This window comes from Camelus bactrianus, chromosome 6, assembly GCF_048773025.1.
Source record: "Camelus bactrianus isolate YW-2024 breed Bactrian camel chromosome 6, ASM4877302v1, whole genome shotgun sequence".
NCBI lineage: Eukaryota > Metazoa > Chordata > Mammalia > Artiodactyla > Camelidae > Camelus > Camelus bactrianus.
The window spans coordinates 23,940,245-23,957,138 of NC_133544.1; the positions used below are offsets into that span (position 1 = coordinate 23,940,245).

Below are 16,894 nucleotides of genomic sequence, written 5' to 3' on the forward strand. Positions count from 1 at the left end.
GATACTAGGCCCAAACATTCCCAAATTTACTTTGCCTGGGCCCAGGTGTGATGTCCAGCCAGCTCTCTGACACATTTCCAAAGTTTACCAACACTCCTTCAAAAGCCAAACCCCAGTCACTCTGGCTTTGGTGCAACCACCCACGGCACTTAGCTCCCCCGGTGAATGAAGACCTGTAGAATCTGCCACAGAGCTTGACTGACACACAGCACATCCCTTAAAAGGCTATGTGTCTGGGTGAGTGAGAAGAGATGCAGAGGAATTTCAGAGAGAAGTTCAGGCCTTCATCATTGATGTGCCAGAGAAATGTTTTAGTCAAGGGGAAGGCGTGGTAAGAGCTAAGACTTGGGAGGAGGAAGGTTAGGGAAACTTTATTTTATGGCAAAGAAGGAGAATAAAGAATGAAATATCATTTCTACAGAACTCTGAACCGGAAAGAGTTTCTTTTTGTGTTTAGGCCCCCCCAGAAGTGGTTTCTTTTTGTGATTGTGCTCTTTGGCTAGAGAGTGTTGTTTATATAACAGGATAGAGTACAAAATTATAAGCTCCAAACTCCTCCAGAGCAAAGCTCTCCCAAAGCTCGACCCCCAGGATGGATGGAAAATATGAGTGTTTACTGGCTGGAACACTGAGCTGCAATGGAAATTTCAACATTCAGAAGAAGATAGCAGAGAGGAAGGGCCTGGTGAGTAGAAAGAAGTCACCCTTCAGCACAGGGTCAAAGGAAAACGCAAAGTCTCCTGTTGGCCCCACTCGGTTGCCTTCCTTTCCTCAGCTGCAAAGGCCACATCTCTGTAATCCAGCACCAGGAGTGCACTGCACATGGGTGCTGGCCAGTTTCCTCTAAACTGGATACTAAAATAAGTAGTGTAGCAATACTACATCCCAAGCAAGTCCAATTTTAAGTTTCTTCTTTTTTTTTTCCTGGAAAGGGAATTAAATGGTATCAAGAACCTACACCCAAACGAGGTACTTCGCTGGCTACTTTCACATGCACAACTCAACTAAACCTTATAACAACTTAATGAGGTGGGGGTTCATTATCTGCATTTTTAGGCAGATAGGAAAACTGGCTCACAGAAGCTAGGTCATTTGCGCAAGGTCACACACTCAGTAAGGCAAATGCTAAAGTCCTCCCTCTTTCCACTACACCATGACCTCTTCCTAACAGGGTTTGATGGCCCCCTTTCCTATAAAGTTAACATGCTTTTAAAAAAAATAGAAGAATTTAAAGGACCAGTTTCAGAATAATAACCTTAAACAGAGGCAGAGGATGGAAGCAAAGCCTTACCATTTTGATGGCTGAATAATTTTTGTGGAACTACTGGGCTCTCTTTTAAAATGTTACATACTCCTCCCTCCTACTCTTTTTTCATTGTGGTAAAAAGTACAACTTTAAATTTACCATCTTAACCATTTTTATGTGTTTAGTTCAATAGTGCTAAGTATATTCACACTGTTGTGCAGCAGATCTCTAGAACTTCTTCATCTTGCAAAACTGAAAGTCTGTAGCCATTAAGTACTAATTCCCCCTCCTCTCTTGCCCCTCCCCTTGGCAACCACCTTTCGACTTTCTGTTTCTACGGTTTAGACTACTTTCGATACTTCAGAGGAGTGGAATCATACAATATTTGTCTTTTTTGTGATTGGCTTATTTCACGTAAATAACGGATGTGCTCGAGGTGCATCCATGTTGTAGCATGTGGCAGGATTAAATCCTTACACACTCTTCTTGATAGTTTCTTCAAACTGCCTATGCCACAAAATTTAAATCTTTGTTCTATGCTGCCTGACACTGCTCCCTAACTGTTCCACGTGCACGTGACTCCTCATGGCTGGTGACCTCTTGGTGACCCAACAGCATGTCTACAAAGTCTTTACAACGACCTTACCCAGCACCCAGCACTACGCTGAGCACGTGGAAATACACCCTGGACGGGAAACTCTGGGAGACCAGGGACTATACCTCAGCAGCTACCATCATGCCTGACACATAGAAAATGAATACAAAATAACAAAAGTATTTCTGAGGACTGACTGAAAGTCGGAGACCTGAATCTCCAGCAACATTCGTAAGAAATAACCTAAAAGAAGGGAGAAAAGTATTAGCTAAACTAGAATCAGAATCTCTGAAAAATTCATTCCTAAAAATTATGTAAAGAAGGGTACCAGACTATAATTTATCACTGAAGAGGAAGAGGGTGGCACATAATATTGCCCACATTTCCAAGACTTGGGGCTTCAAGGTACTCCACTCCCAAGTACAGAACTTAAGTTCTGACATACAGCTGTTTTCCAGAGTGGGGGCCTCCAGGCCCAGCAGCCCCGGCCCATGATGTCTTGCCCCATCACAAAAAGGAGGAACAAACTGATGGCTGTGCCTTCAACCTCCCCCACCTTTAATATCGAGGAACAGACAAATCCCCAGGTTGCGTGTGTGAAAAAGCCAGAGATGGATAAAAATAATTCAATGACAAATGCTGGAAAAACATACAAAGGGGCAGAAGCCAGACATTCGTGGGATTCCCTGACAGCTTGATCCACAAGGAAGGGCTGGACTGGAAAAAAACAGAGCCTCAGGTTCCTGCCAAGCCGTCTGAGGCCCTGTCCTTCCCAAATCATTCCAAGCAGCAGCCAAGACTTTACAGTAACCCTTCCAGGTCTCCCAAAGAAAGATGCACTGTGAACCCACTGAGCACGCCTCACCTAGGAAGTGCTCCTCCCTGACACCATCCGATTCCACTCAAGGCTGGCAGTAATGAAGAGAGGCCTCCCACCTCAAGCCTCAGCTCCAAACGACTCCCCATGTGCCCAGAAAAATGGATAGTTAAAGGTAGCTTGAGAAATCCTACCCATCTCATTGGCTAAAGAAATGCCTAATACCCACGTATCAGCATCTACAAACCGAATACGATCCCTTTAAGAAAAAAAGAGGTCATGAACACTCGGTACCTGCATGCTGGAGGCCCGATTGTATAATTCTAAATCGGCTTTGCTCTGAGGCACACCTCAGGCTTCTAAACATGTGACTGTATTTGGCCCTGACTACTTTCTCTTCTGGAGAATGGCCTGCAATTAATCTCACTTATTACCTCTGAAAAGTAACAACAGAGGGATGGCTGGCCAAGTCCAACTCCAGAGTGTCTAGGGAACTGCAAGCTCCACGGCCAGGCCTCAGACTGTCTGGGCAAGTCGTGGGCTCTCTGCCTTCCTCTCCCACAACAAAGCTCGAGCAGGGACTCCAGACAGACCAAAGGAACCAAGGGATTTGAGGAGCTGGGCTGAGCTCACACTGACCCAATGGGAGACGACAGCCCTGGGCTACATTTGGGGTGGTTTCAAATCAGCGGGGGAAGAACAAGGTTGTCTGGTGAAAACTTGTGTGATCCATAAAATTGAGAACAATAGCAACACCAGAGGGAAATGAAAAATAACACTATTTGCAGGGTTCTTGTGAGTCACCAGTTTTCATTCCTGTGGCTACCAAGTCCCTGAATCCTCCAATATGCAGATGAAAAGTACAGCCCACACTGGATTCTCCTTACATCTTTTTACTGTTTACAGGGCAGCCCCTGGTTCAGTGAATTATGAGAGTTTATCAGCACTGGAATCCACTGATGCTATTGTAGACGAACAAGTAAGAGTACCTTTTATTTACTTAGCACCCACTTCCAGGGAGATCAAAGTGCTTTAAGGACCACCTAAAAGCTCTCAAAACAGGCCAGTTTATATGTGAGTATGCTGACCCAATAAAAAGATTAAATGAATAGTTTAGGGTCACTTAGTGTCAAAAACCAGTAACGAAAGTCACATCTCTAAGCTACTAATCCCTTATTCACTAAACTTAGTCACCCTTACTTCTGAGGAAGGAACAATAAGAGACTAAATAAATATCCACAAAACAGTGACTTAGCAGGTAAACAGAGAAACTGGGGCACGGAACTGTGCAGAATGCCTGCTGGAGGTCTGGCTGGGGCCCACATCATAGCTGGTTCTGTAAGGACCTCTGAGAAATCACTTAGGGCTGCTTTAGGGTAGGTATCTCTGGGAATTCCACATGGAACAGGAACTCCCAAGCTGAGCTTCCAGGCTGGCCTGGCAACCAGAGGTTATGCGGGGGCAGAGGAAGATTTTCCAGGGCTACCCTGGACTGGGATGGGGCCTGAAGACTGGTCCTAAAGCTGGAAGAGCAGGTGAAGAGAGGGCCGTTGTGGGGACAACTAGCCCAAAACAGGAGAGACCAGGGGACTCTGTGGGGGCTACTGTCTGGTGCCAACGGTTCTGAAGTCGAAAGCACCATGTGCCAGCTCATGAGCACAGTCCGGCTGGGAGAAGGCCACTCACAGTGTGGGACCTGGGTCCTGCCTCTGACTTTGACCAATTCCTTCATCTTTCTGTGTCTCAACACTAACAGGTGCTACCAAGAAAAGGCTCTAAACCCAGCCATAATTTTTATTCCACCCATAAGCATAAAAAAATGCTAAAACTCTATTTCTCCAGAGTATGTAGTTTTGACATTTTGTTTATAGCATGGAAAACGGCTGTAGGCTTGTCATATAGATAATATGGCCAAGATTGCAGTGAAAATGTTTTCCATAGAAACAAGGCTCTGATTGTAAAATGAAAATGGAATATTTGGAAATATTTTATATGGAAAATAAAGCTCTGTGGTATAAACAGAATTTCTTTTTTTTTACGACTTATGTTTTAGGAATGCGGTTACTCTGTAACTGTAAATCACTAAAGGACAGACTTCTCCTGTGAAGAGAATTGCGTGGGAGGATGTCCTGTCTTAAAAAGCCCTGCCTCTTGGTCTTCAGCTCTTCATAATTCTTCACTGAGATGATTCTTTTCACCCCTGACCACCATGATCACTGGTATGAAGGACACTGTACCAGAGCATGATGTAATGTGCCTGTGTTTATGCTGCTTCCTGGGCAGACTCTCCGCTTCCCAAATTAGCTCCTGAAGTAATCATTCTAACACCAACAGATACCGTAACAACAATTAGGTATTTCCTCCACGCTCAAGCCTTCGTTCACCCCTTTTGACCTCAGGACAAGGCAGCATCCTGAGAGACGGCTGGCTGGCAGAGGCTGGAAGTGTTGGCCCGGGGGTGGGGACCTGGTGAGACCTGTGGAAGAGCTTCTTCATTGGAGGGGACAATATCTCAGCTGGTCAGAATGCTTCACTGTAACAGTCACACTCCTTTCTAGCTCATTAGACTCCGGGACTGATGCAATCAAACCCATATTTATTAATGGCCACTGAAGCAAGATGCACTGGGAATTGATTTCTTCTTAGGATTTTTACATAGAGGACTTAAAATTTAGATCGAGACTAGAATTCAATACTGTGGTTTCTTCTTTAAGTCAGAGGTTTGATTACTTTATGGGCAGAATCTATTTGGATTTTATCCTCTGCCACTTTGCTTAACTACATAAAGGAAATTGCCTTCCCACCTCCCAAATGAACAGTGTCCAGAGAGGCTGTTTGAGTTAAATTAGATAACCTACATGAAAACATAAAAAAACAAGCATGTCCCTCTAAAGGAAAGGGTCCAAAGTTACTGAAACACAATGTAGCAGAAGGTATAAAAAAGAATTAGGAGACGAGGAGAAAATGTCAAAAGTCAATACATGAAGGGGGTGGGAAGGGATAAATAGGGAGTTCAAGATTTGCAGATACTAACTACTATATATAAAATAGATAAACAACAAGTTTATACTGTACAGCACAGGGAACTATATTCAATATCTTGTAGTAACTTATGGTTAAAAAGAATATGAAAACAAATACACGTATGTTCCTATATGATGGAAGTATTGTGCTGTACACCAGAAATTGACACAATATTGTAAACCGACTATACTTCAATAAAAATATATTGAAAAGAAAGAAAAGAAAGGAAGAAAATGTTGACTACAGGCAAGGATTAAACGTAGTAAAACTTCTTGCTCTTCCACCCAGAAGTGAAATTGCTGAGCTGTATCAGAACTTTCCTTTTCATTTGATTTGCCCACAAACTGCCTTACCAGTGAAGTGAGGCCCTGTGTTCAAGCACCAGAAGGTGGACATGGGTGGGGAAAGGCACCTGTCTTACTGGTGCTTGTGTGGGGACCCACAAAAGAATGGCTTGCGTAGGACCCAGGCTGTCCCTGGGTGACCCAAATGCTGGCTCCGTGGCCTTCACCTACCTGCTTCCAGGAGGGGTGGAGTAGCTCTCAGGAGCCTGGGGGTCTGACTGTATTGACCACGTTGGGCCATTAGGACTGATGACAGGCCGAAGGGTGGGGGGAGTTGAAGCACTGCTTCTGTTTACGACGCCACTTGCCAAATTCAGGTTTGTTACCTAGAAATGAAGTGATGGAAATAACCTGATTTTACAGAGTTTTAGAAAAGTATCATTAAAAGCATATGGGGATAATCAAGCAGTGTCCAGGAGACGCTGACTCATCTGAGCTTAAACAGTGGCTATGACAAATGACAAAGGCACCCATTAAAGGCTGGCTTCTGTGCACATCCAAGAGCAGAAGTGAGGCTGGCTGGTGTCAATATAAGTTAACAAGTATTTATTCTGCTCCTAGTATGTGCAAAACACCATACTATTCTAGGTGCTGTGAAATACAAAGATTAATAACAAAAAAAAAAGCAAGTATTTTACTAAGCATTTACTTTGTGCCTGGCAAGGTTCTGAGAATTAGGCAAACTACTTAGTCTTCTTGACCCTTGTTTCCTAATATGAAAGTTCCAATGCTCAACAAATTTAAGTCGTTAATAAGAAGAAGAACTCATTGATTTAGAAAAAAGATGCATAGGCAATAGAAAAATGGGCCCTGACTTTAAGAAACAATTTACAGAAAAGGAATATGATTAGCCAATTAAACATTTAAATCTAGTCATTTCCACTGGCAAACAAATGTAAATTCTAACACTTTTGTGTGTTACCACTGATATACAACAATAATAAAAAATATAGTACCTAATAATGGCAAAGGGTGATATTCGATAAGTACCTACACTGTTTAAATAATAATATGTCACGTAAATAGTGTATGTTTAATACTTTTAATAATATATTGCCAAATCTATTTGGCAAATAGAATCCTTTTACAAACAGATTCGGCAGTATATTATTAAAAGTATCAAATGCTGATATCTACAATCTAACTTCTAGGAACTACACTGCAAAACAACTGCAGATGATTAATGAGGTGAGTATCATGACAGCAGTTACTATTTAGCAGAACTTACAATGTGCCAAGCTCTGTGTAAATGAGTATACTACATGCATCGTATTCAAACTGTCATAATTCTATTGGTAAATACTATTATAATCCCCATTTTACACAGAAAGAAACTGAGGCCTAGGAATAAATGGCAGATCTAGGGTCTGAACCATGGTCTTCAAAACTCTAAAGCCCGTGTTCTTATTCATTATACTATACTGTGAACAGATTTTGAAAACAAACATTGATTTTAATAATGAAAAAGGAGACCTAAATGGCTAACAGGATTTACTGTTAAATAAATTTTGCTCTAAACATATAAGGAGATATTATGTATCCATCAGAATATTTTTGAAGATACTTAATGATACAGGAACATGCTGGACTCTCAAGTAAAAAAAAAAAAACACAGTATGAAACTGTACAGAGAACAGATCCAAATGTCCTTAAACACATGCACTCACAGATACACACTCCTAAAGGGCATGTATTACTTTTATAATCCAAAAGAAAAAATGCAAGTTATTATGAGAAATACAGATGTTAGGTGATAAGCTTAAAACCTGGGTGGTGAGAGTGGAATTAGAAAAGAAAGAATGGTTTGAGAAGCATTTCAAATAAGATGGACAGGGGATGCTGAAAAGAGGCAGGGACTCAAAGCTGCATGCAGGGTGCTGAGTGGGACACACTAGGACACAAGCAGATGTAAATTCCAAGAAAAGTGTTCTCCTACAAAGTGTCCCACAAACCTAACAATTTTGATATTTATAAATGGGAGAATTCCGGATTTTTAAAAAATAAGAAAATGAGTCATTTTTAGCAACAGTGTAAGTATAGGGCTTCATTCCTAGTTCAGAATTCAGTAAGTGACAATAGCCCAGGACTGTGTCTTCACACCAAAAGACCCAAATATTTCTCTTGGGACCAAAGTTATTTCCATAGGTCAGGAGTGATTGCTGGTGTCGGTGGAGGCTGGCTTACAGACACTCGGCTGCACCCTCCAGTGTTGGCCCATCTTCAGAGGAAGCCTCAGGAGCCAACCTTGGCTTCTCACTTCTGACCCTCTTCTGCTGCCACCAGGGGAGAAGACCACACTGACAAAAGGGCGGGGATGACACTGTGGCATGTGACGGCAGTGCTCTCTGGTCCCTAGTTCCTCTGAAGAGCCTCAGCCTTCTTCCTGCCCTAACTAGAGGCAACACAGGTCAGGTTCTCAATCAAACAGACTCCCTGCAGGACTGAACTCACTCCTGCCCCAACACTGAGCCTTCCTCCTTCCTGCCCGGACCATTGGCCTTAAAGACTAGGCTTTTCAAATTAGACATGCACTTGCAGTTTATAAAAATACTACAAACAGAGAAAGGTCTTTATGATAAATAACAGCTTCTCCAATGACTGCCTCAGTCACTTGTGCCAAAAACCTAATAAAAGAGGCTTATTAATAATTTATAGTGGAACAGCAATAAAATAAATGTACATACTTTACCATGTTTAGTAGAAACTGTATAGCTTGGAGATCAGTGAATGGGGAGGAGAAGAGATACCAGATTTGGTACATCTTCTCTCTTTTAGGAAGGCTGCCCTTAATTTAAATGTCATCATTTTCATCATAATTGCTCACACTTACTGAATGCTCACTATGTGCCATGGGCTTACGTGCCCTTGCATTTTCTTGATATGCATTATCTCACCTAAACCTGAGCAAGCCTTTGAAGTAGGTTCTATTGTTACTTCCATTTTACAAAAGAGGAAATTAAAGTCCAGAGACAGTAAACAATTAGACAAAAGCAACACGCCCATTAAGCAGTAGGGCCACAATTAGAACAGAGAATGTTCTCCTTCAAGTGCATGTGGTATGCGTTTTCCAGAAAATGTGGTTTAACATTTGAGCCCTTACAGTAGCGCCGTGAGGCACTCATAAAGTGAGGCACTCATAAATAAGTGATGTTTTCTATCTCACTTCCTCCTTCCCCATCGCTCATGGAGGTAGATACTGTGATGCTCCTTTCAGAGACGGAGAAACTAAGGCTTAGAGAGGTTAATGTAAGTAATTTACCCAAGGTCATGTAACAGTTGCAGGACTGGTTCTCTTGTTTTAAAATCCATTTTCTAGCTTTGGGACTAGTAGTGAAACAGTCCTAGTTACTCTTAATTACTAGATATTTTTAAAAATACGATCAGATACAGACCTCAAATTCTGAAAACAGTGATAAGACAGGGATCAATTACACCAAAATATACCAGCTTTTTCTTCCTTGCCTAAAATTTTATTTCCTACTTGTTACCCTTCACCAGAGAATATTAAAGAAGTAGAGCAAAAAAACCAAAAAAAGCCCCAAACAACCATCCTCATTCAGTTTTGTTTCTTAGCAGGTATAGTAAAAGACGGCATGAACATAAAACTAATTTTGGACTCTTGGAAGATTTTGTTTTTTCATGGAACATCCATTCTGCGTTTCATGGATAAACCAAGAATTGGTAGCCATTATGATTTACTGCTACACAAAAGCAAAGCATCCTTAATTTTAAGAAAAATAGCAAAAATTACCACTACTTAAATGCGAGATTATATAAGGAATATGAAAACTTTTTAAAGCTTCTCATCTTTCTTTCCAAAGAATTCCTGCTTTAAAAAACAAAAATCTGTCTCTATTAAACCATAACAATCTGCCCCTCTAAATAGTCTATTCCTGCTTCTATGGTTTTGTCTAGAAGACACTCAGTGCTTATGCCACAACCACCTCCACTGCACCAAGCTCTGCCTTCCCAGGACGTACACTGATAATAAGTTATCAAACAACCTGGGGCTCACTTAGACATGGTCTCAGAGTCTTCTTTACAGATTTCCCCAGGCAGCCATCACCAATCCAGTCAGACTGACAGGGGAGATGACCTATTTTCAATCCCTGTTCTAGAACAGTGCTACCCAGTAGAAGGTACTGTGAAGGAGAGGTTCTATGATCTGCACTGTCCAGTAGAGCACCCACAAGCCACATGTGGCCCTTGTGCACGTGAAGTGTGACTGAGGAACTGGATCTTAAACCTTATATAACTTAAATTTAAAAAGCCATATGCAGGTAGAGGCCACCACAGCTCTAGAGGGTTTGACCAGAATGGGCTGAATCTTACACGTACAGATTTACACCAGGCTAAAGCTCAGTCCAAGCAAATTGTCTCTAGATTAAATGAATTAAGAAAGCCTCTTGTCCTTCCTTTCAGCTTCTCGGTTTTTTTCTAGAATAGGTAGAAAAAGTCACTGAACTAAAGTGGATCCAAGCGTCAGTTTTGGCCCTAGTAGAACCTTGTCTTGACCAGAGAAGACCAAAGGGCAGGGATAATCTCCCAGCACTGGACAGACATTAAGAAACGTTACAAGCCAATTAGAGTTCACACCTGGAGGTTTCTTCCTTAACAAGAGAGAAGGATGATGAATATTCCTGTCACCAGGCTGCATCTGCTTCTCTGTCCATCTACCTTTCTCCAGATAATGTAATAAAACCAGCTTTGATCAGATGAAGAGAAAGTGGAAAATGGCATTTATCTACACCCGATTTGCAACGATGCTTATGATTAACATTTCACTGCTAAAGAATTTTTTTTTAAAAGACAGGCTCACAGCACATAGACAGAGCACTAGTCACAAAACAGGGGCTCACTGTTTTAGTTAGGAGTATTAGGCTGTTCAGGTAGAGGCTGTGGCCATCGGGCCAGCTGGCTTCTCTGGGCTAATAAGCAGAGACTATGGTAGTAAATCTAGGCTGGCCAACTCGTGAAATGATGCCACTGGTCTCAAAGGAGTCTGGAAGCCCAATGGGATAGTTAACGAAAAGCCATTTTAATTATTGAAACTATGACTCAAAGAAAATACCTTACTGATAATAGATATCAACATCTTTATGTGCAAAAGACAGTACATGCCTATAAGAACCTTGTAAGACTCTGTTTGGACCTCTAAAATGTTCTTCCATAATCAATTTTTATGCAAATATGAAACCTTTCAGTTTTCACTACAATAACAGTAATAATAACAACAAAGTCATATTAGCACTAATGATGGCTATTATGGATAAATTTAATGAAAACTTTGTTTTTGCCAGGCATTGTTCTAAGTTCAGTTAGGTACAATTATTGCCCTCATCTATAGATAAAGAGATTGAGGTTGAGAGGTAAAATAACTTGCTCAGGAACAAATAACTGTTACATATCAGCCCCTAGTTTCAATTCCCAGTCTGCCTGACTCAGAAATCTCCCAATCTTGTAGTTTTTAACTATTGTGTTATTCCCACTGCCTTGTACCACTGAATCTGGAACTTACAATTCCATCTGTGGACCCAGCAGCACCTGCATTACCTGGGAGCTTGTTAAAAATGCAGCCTCAGCCCAGCCTCAGCCCCCAGGGAACAGAAATATGCATTTGACGAGATCCACAGGTAATTAACATGCATCTTAAAGTTTGAGAAGCACTTGTTACAGGGTATAGTAGAAAAGGAAAAGAAAGAACAGAAAAGCGGAACCATTCACTGCTTCTCCTCCATAAAGCTCAGGGGATCATCCCAAAACCAGCAGAAATGCCCTGATGGAGTGAGGAGCAAGATGTAAAATGACCAAAGGGAAAGAGTAGCGAAAAAAATTCTATCAGAAACTTTGAGGTTTTACTATTTCTCATTGCCCTTTGGATGCTCAAACATTAATATGAGTAATCGTGAAATTGGCCAAGGATGCAAAAGTGGATAAAACGATTTAGAACAAGCTTCAGCAAATTTCAAGTCTACTTATTTTGCTGCCACGAGGAACAGTGGTCATTAAAAATAAACCAAGACCTTTAAGCCTCAGCTTGTTAAATATTCTTCCACTCCTGCCTTTCTCTAGCTGGTTGGCTGTGTGACTGCCTTGGGAAAAACCTAGTCACGGGAGGGACTGTCCCACTGCCTAAGCCCTAGGGCCTGCTGGCAGACACTTCACCCCTTGCTCTCCTCCTCTCCCTCCTCCTCCTCTTCTTCCTCTGCCCTCACTCGCCTGGAGCAGCTTATTCAGAGGTTCCATTCCCATCTCCTTCCTCATGTCCATTGCCACGGTGACCTCAGTGCATTTTTTCTTTTAGTACCAAAACACTGTTTATTTTAGAGCCAACCTTCCGAATAAGGCAGGTGAGCAAATATCTGAATGTGTGGGGTAGGGACACATTGCACACATTCCATCTAGACAGGTGTTTAAATTACAGCGGGAATAAATACAGGTGATGGATTGAAAAAGGGGGTAGGAGAAACAGAGAGGGAGGCCAATTTCCGGCGGCCAGCCCGCCCAAGTGTTACTGCTTGTTACTGCTGTTTGCTAAAAGTAGTGCTGCTGAACAGTGCTATAATTAAAATATGACGGTATTGCCCTGATGGCTCCCCAGAATGCACCCACCACCCACCCAGATACATAACCTTTTGGTATCCAAAGAGGCCCCACCAGATCACTGCTGCTCTACTGGCATGCTCTAGAAATGCTACAGTCTGGGATGCTCAAAACTCAAAGATAATTCAATAAATATTCACTGTACTGACGATCATAGGCAAGGCCTTGGGGGAGGGCCTAGGAGTACAGGTATATACAGATTAAAAGGTGGCCTTGCCCTCAAGCCACGAAGGAATTGGTCATCTAGTAAGTGAGACAAGACACCTAGACAAAGAGCAATATTAAAGGCCTCCAGAATGTGACAACTGCCATAATAAAAGCACTAAAGAAATTCAAAGAAGGCTTTTGAACTGGTCATAAAAGGATAGGTAGGAGGACTGGTGAGGGGGTGGTGGAGTGGTGGTGGTTCCTACATGAAAAGAAAAAGCAGGAGTAAAAATGCAGAGACAGATAAAGCAGGAAGAATGAGAAACAGAAAGCAGTCTACTCTGGCTAAGGCTTAGACTAATAGATGGCAGGAACAGACAGAAGAACATCTTGGTGAGGTCCCTGAATGCCATTCCAGAGAGTCTGCTCTTCCTCTAATAGTCAGCAGGAAGCTGGCTCAAGGGTTCTCCCAGGGCAGTGCTCTGTCAGATCTGTGGTGGCGGCAGGTCAACGTAGTGCTGTTTTGTGGGATGGGATAAAAGGTGCTAATAAGGAAAGTTCAGACCAGTTAAGAGTCACAATGGTCAAGCGAGAGATGGTAAGGCTAGGGTGCAGGGCACATTACTGCTGGTTTCTCCTCACCCTTCTCCCCAACTCCAAGGCTGAGGCAGGGTGCTGGGCCTGGGAACTGGAGATCAGTGTTTGTAATATGATGATAAAAGCTCTTGTTCATTGCTCATGTTTTCTTTTTGGATCAGCCCTCTTTTGGATTATATCTTCCCAAGCAGCTCTTAAGGCAAGATGGTGAAGCCTGTCATTCAAGAAGGGGAGGTCAAAGAATGGGCATCTGAGGCCAGCTTTATTCTAGAGCCTTATGGAAAAATGTGCCTTTCCTTAGACTTCTCTTTCCATGCCTCTTTTCAACAGTAAAACAGTTTGAGGATCAAGATTAGGGGGTGGGCCTGGGGGGAAGATGCTCAGAAGGCTGACTAGGTGGCTTCTGTCTTAGGCCTTAGGCTTGGTGGGTAAAAGAAGCCCAAATCACCAAAGTCAGGAATTCCACACAGAAGTGTGGAGCCAAAAATCTTACAGTTATTAAGAGAAGCTTTGGACTCTCTGGGTATTTTCTGAACCTCAAGGAAGTGACTACGGAATCCAGATTCCGACCACAGATCTCTCTCAATTAGTGTTTAATGGCCACATGTGCAGTAACTTCTAGTTCCGCCATGGAACAACAAAACCCACAAAGTGACACTTAAGAGTGGTGAGGTTTTAGTAGATATCTGAAAAGACAACACAGGTTAATGAAAAAAAGTAAGACGCCAGTCCTCCACCAGATCCACATTAACGAGCCTCTACCTTGGTGTATCACATGCTGTCAATCCCTTAAAGACAAGATACTCTCCACTCACAGCAGACACTGGGATTCCACATTTCTGTAGTTATGGTTTATCTACAAATGTAGTGGCAAAAACCCTTCTCGGACTGGGGCTTACAGATTTTCATACGACTTTTACCCTTCTTAACACAGTACCAAGGGTTGTAACTGCTGCTTGGGAAAACGCAACTGACCAACACAGATACAGCTATGCCAGGAGAGGCAGGAATTATCTACGATCTGGAAATTGAAAAATCAACAGCTTCTTTGGTGTTTTATCAATGGCCCTAGGAAGGTCTTTCAAGCCACTTCAGCACAGTAGGATCCTGAAATCTTGTTGCCACCACCTCATGCTGTACTTCTCAATGTCAGATTTATTTTTCAGTTTCCCTCAGCTGTAAAGGATCCCTGCCATTACACTGTTTCCAGGGCACAGTGGTAGAGCTGAGCTTCATGCCACGTTCTGTACTGTATGATAATCACAGGTTTATTCACCTATCCTGCCCCACAAATTACATGCTCCTTTAGGACAGGGAGTGTATCTTATTCCCTGTTGCATCCCCAGAGTTTATCCAGTAGGCACAAAAACATTTATATAAATGAAGTGGGTCTCTTCTAGTCTGAAATACACACACACACAAACACACACACACACACACACACTCCTCCATCTAGCAGCCAGGTTCACCAATGAGGAGAAGAGTGATCAATGTCACTGGAAAGATAGCAAGGAAATTAAAGGTTCCAAAGGATCTCTTTTTGCAGATACCGCAAGGGAAGGTCTGCTTTGGAATAAGGGGAAATGAAATAATCAGTGACTAGAGTGAGAGGTAAGTTGTTGCTCTTGCTATACTGCCTTGCATAATTTGAGAGATGATTTCTGCCTGGTTTTGAAGCCTTGGGCAAGATTCTCAAACAGGTGAAATAATAGCTTAGACATACAGATTCTGTTCCTTGTTCATTGTTCCACGTTCATTGTTCCACAGTGAATACACAATATTTGTTTCTTCTTGGTACTGGAACTGCAAGGCTAACACCCTATTTGAGATTCACTTAGGGAACCTGAGGTTCACTAAGGCTGTTTGCAAATTTCATGGATGTTATTTATCAAAATGGAGATGGAAATTCAACATTAAAGATTTACTTAAATAACTTAACACATGAGCAAATGCATGGCACAGCATTCCCAATGCAGCTTACAACCTTGGCATGGCTCAATCTCCTCATTATACCACAGTCCATAAAATCTTACATCCTGTCTGACAAGGTCTAGAGATGGGGTGTCACAAGATTATTTAATTAATCCAACAAAGATTTATCAGACACCTACTCTGTGGCATTCTTTTGAGCACTAAAGATAGAACAATTTTTTTTTAATTACAAAAATCTTTGCTGTCATGGAGATTATGGCCTGGGAGGAAGGGGAGGCTGAAGTATAAAAAGAATGTGTGATGCAAAGATACTGACAAATTTGGAGTGATCATTTCTGGTCAAATTATTGATATTAATGACCATACACAACCTAAAAGTTTTCAGAAGGTCTTAACTTGGAGACCACGGGTCCACAGGTCATCAAGAGGGAGTCTAGTTTACGGAGGAGGGAGTATCTATGAACCCTTTGAAATGAATGCACATTTCTAAGTTTGAGTGCACATTTCTATTCAGGAGAAAAAATATACCCTTCATTCAATTCTCATAGGGATCTCTGACTCCAAAAAGATCAAGAATCACTTCATATCACTGATATAAAGATACATTTTTCTAAATCTGTATTCATACTGTCCTCAGAACTACACCATTATCATCTTGAGAACAACCTTCTCTGGGTCACTCATATACAAAGGCTCATCAGAATATGATGGGATCAGCTGAACCTGCCATGGAATTTCCATTCCCGTGACCATGGTGCTCTCAATGATTTGGAGCAGGGAAATGCTGTGGCTAGTTCTGCATGACTTGTCTTACCATATGCTGCTGGAACAAAGGCAATCCTTGAATAAAAAACATCAGTGAGCCAAGATCCATTTCACTTGAGATAAAAGAAAATGAAAACCCAAAGGACCAGATCTGGACTTATTACATGATTTTCGTCACTGGAGAAATATCAGAGAATATATTCAAACAAGAGCATGAAAAGAATCATCCTTAAAACAGCTACTTTTTACTTTCAAGGGCACTTCCTGAGCAGTTATTAAATCATTAGCCACAACAATCAACATGTTCTATGGCAGCTTCAACTCCAGTGTAAATGCTTGGACACTGATAAAATGAACCTCAAGAAATTCACACTCTAATCACCAGGAGATAAAATTTTTAAAGGGATTCAGAAAAGCAAGGACTCTCTGTAGTTCTGCTACATTAGCACTAAGTCTTTTTGTTATATCTTCCCTCTCTGTTGAATGTTCTCATTTATATAATATACGTGTAAATATTTAGTATTCCAAAATCCAGAAAGAGTTCTAGATCTAGAATTACCAAAGACATTCCTGGGAAACCTTACAAGATGGCCAAATCCCTTTCTAGTGCTTCCAATTTATGCTTTCAGTTTTTGTGAGTCGATGGGAGCTGCCACTGCCATGATGAATAGATCTATTATTGCATCTTTGGGGATTAAGAAGGCCGCTCAGTGGATCAGCTGACTTCACTACGAAATAATCTGATGAAGAGTTCACTCAACAAGTTACTGATAATCTCGACACAGCCACATGTTTCTCAACCTGCTTTGGGGAGTTGGAGAAGC

The 16,894-nt window shown here is 41.8% G+C and overlaps 1 protein-coding gene across 4 annotated transcripts in view; it reads right to left on the reverse strand.

Moving 5' to 3' along the window:
* Positions 1–16,894, reverse strand: part of TTLL5 (tubulin tyrosine ligase like 5) — a 254,922-nt gene that overhangs the window by 115,129 nt on the left and 122,899 nt on the right. For all 4 annotated transcript variants that reach the window (XM_010963151.3, XM_045523209.2, XM_010963129.3 and 1 more), the window contains one exon: positions 6,198–6,352. In XM_010963151.3, coding sequence (XP_010961453.2) covers positions 6,198–6,352 — 155 coding nt within the window. The remainder of the gene's footprint in view (positions 1–6,197; positions 6,353–16,894) is intronic.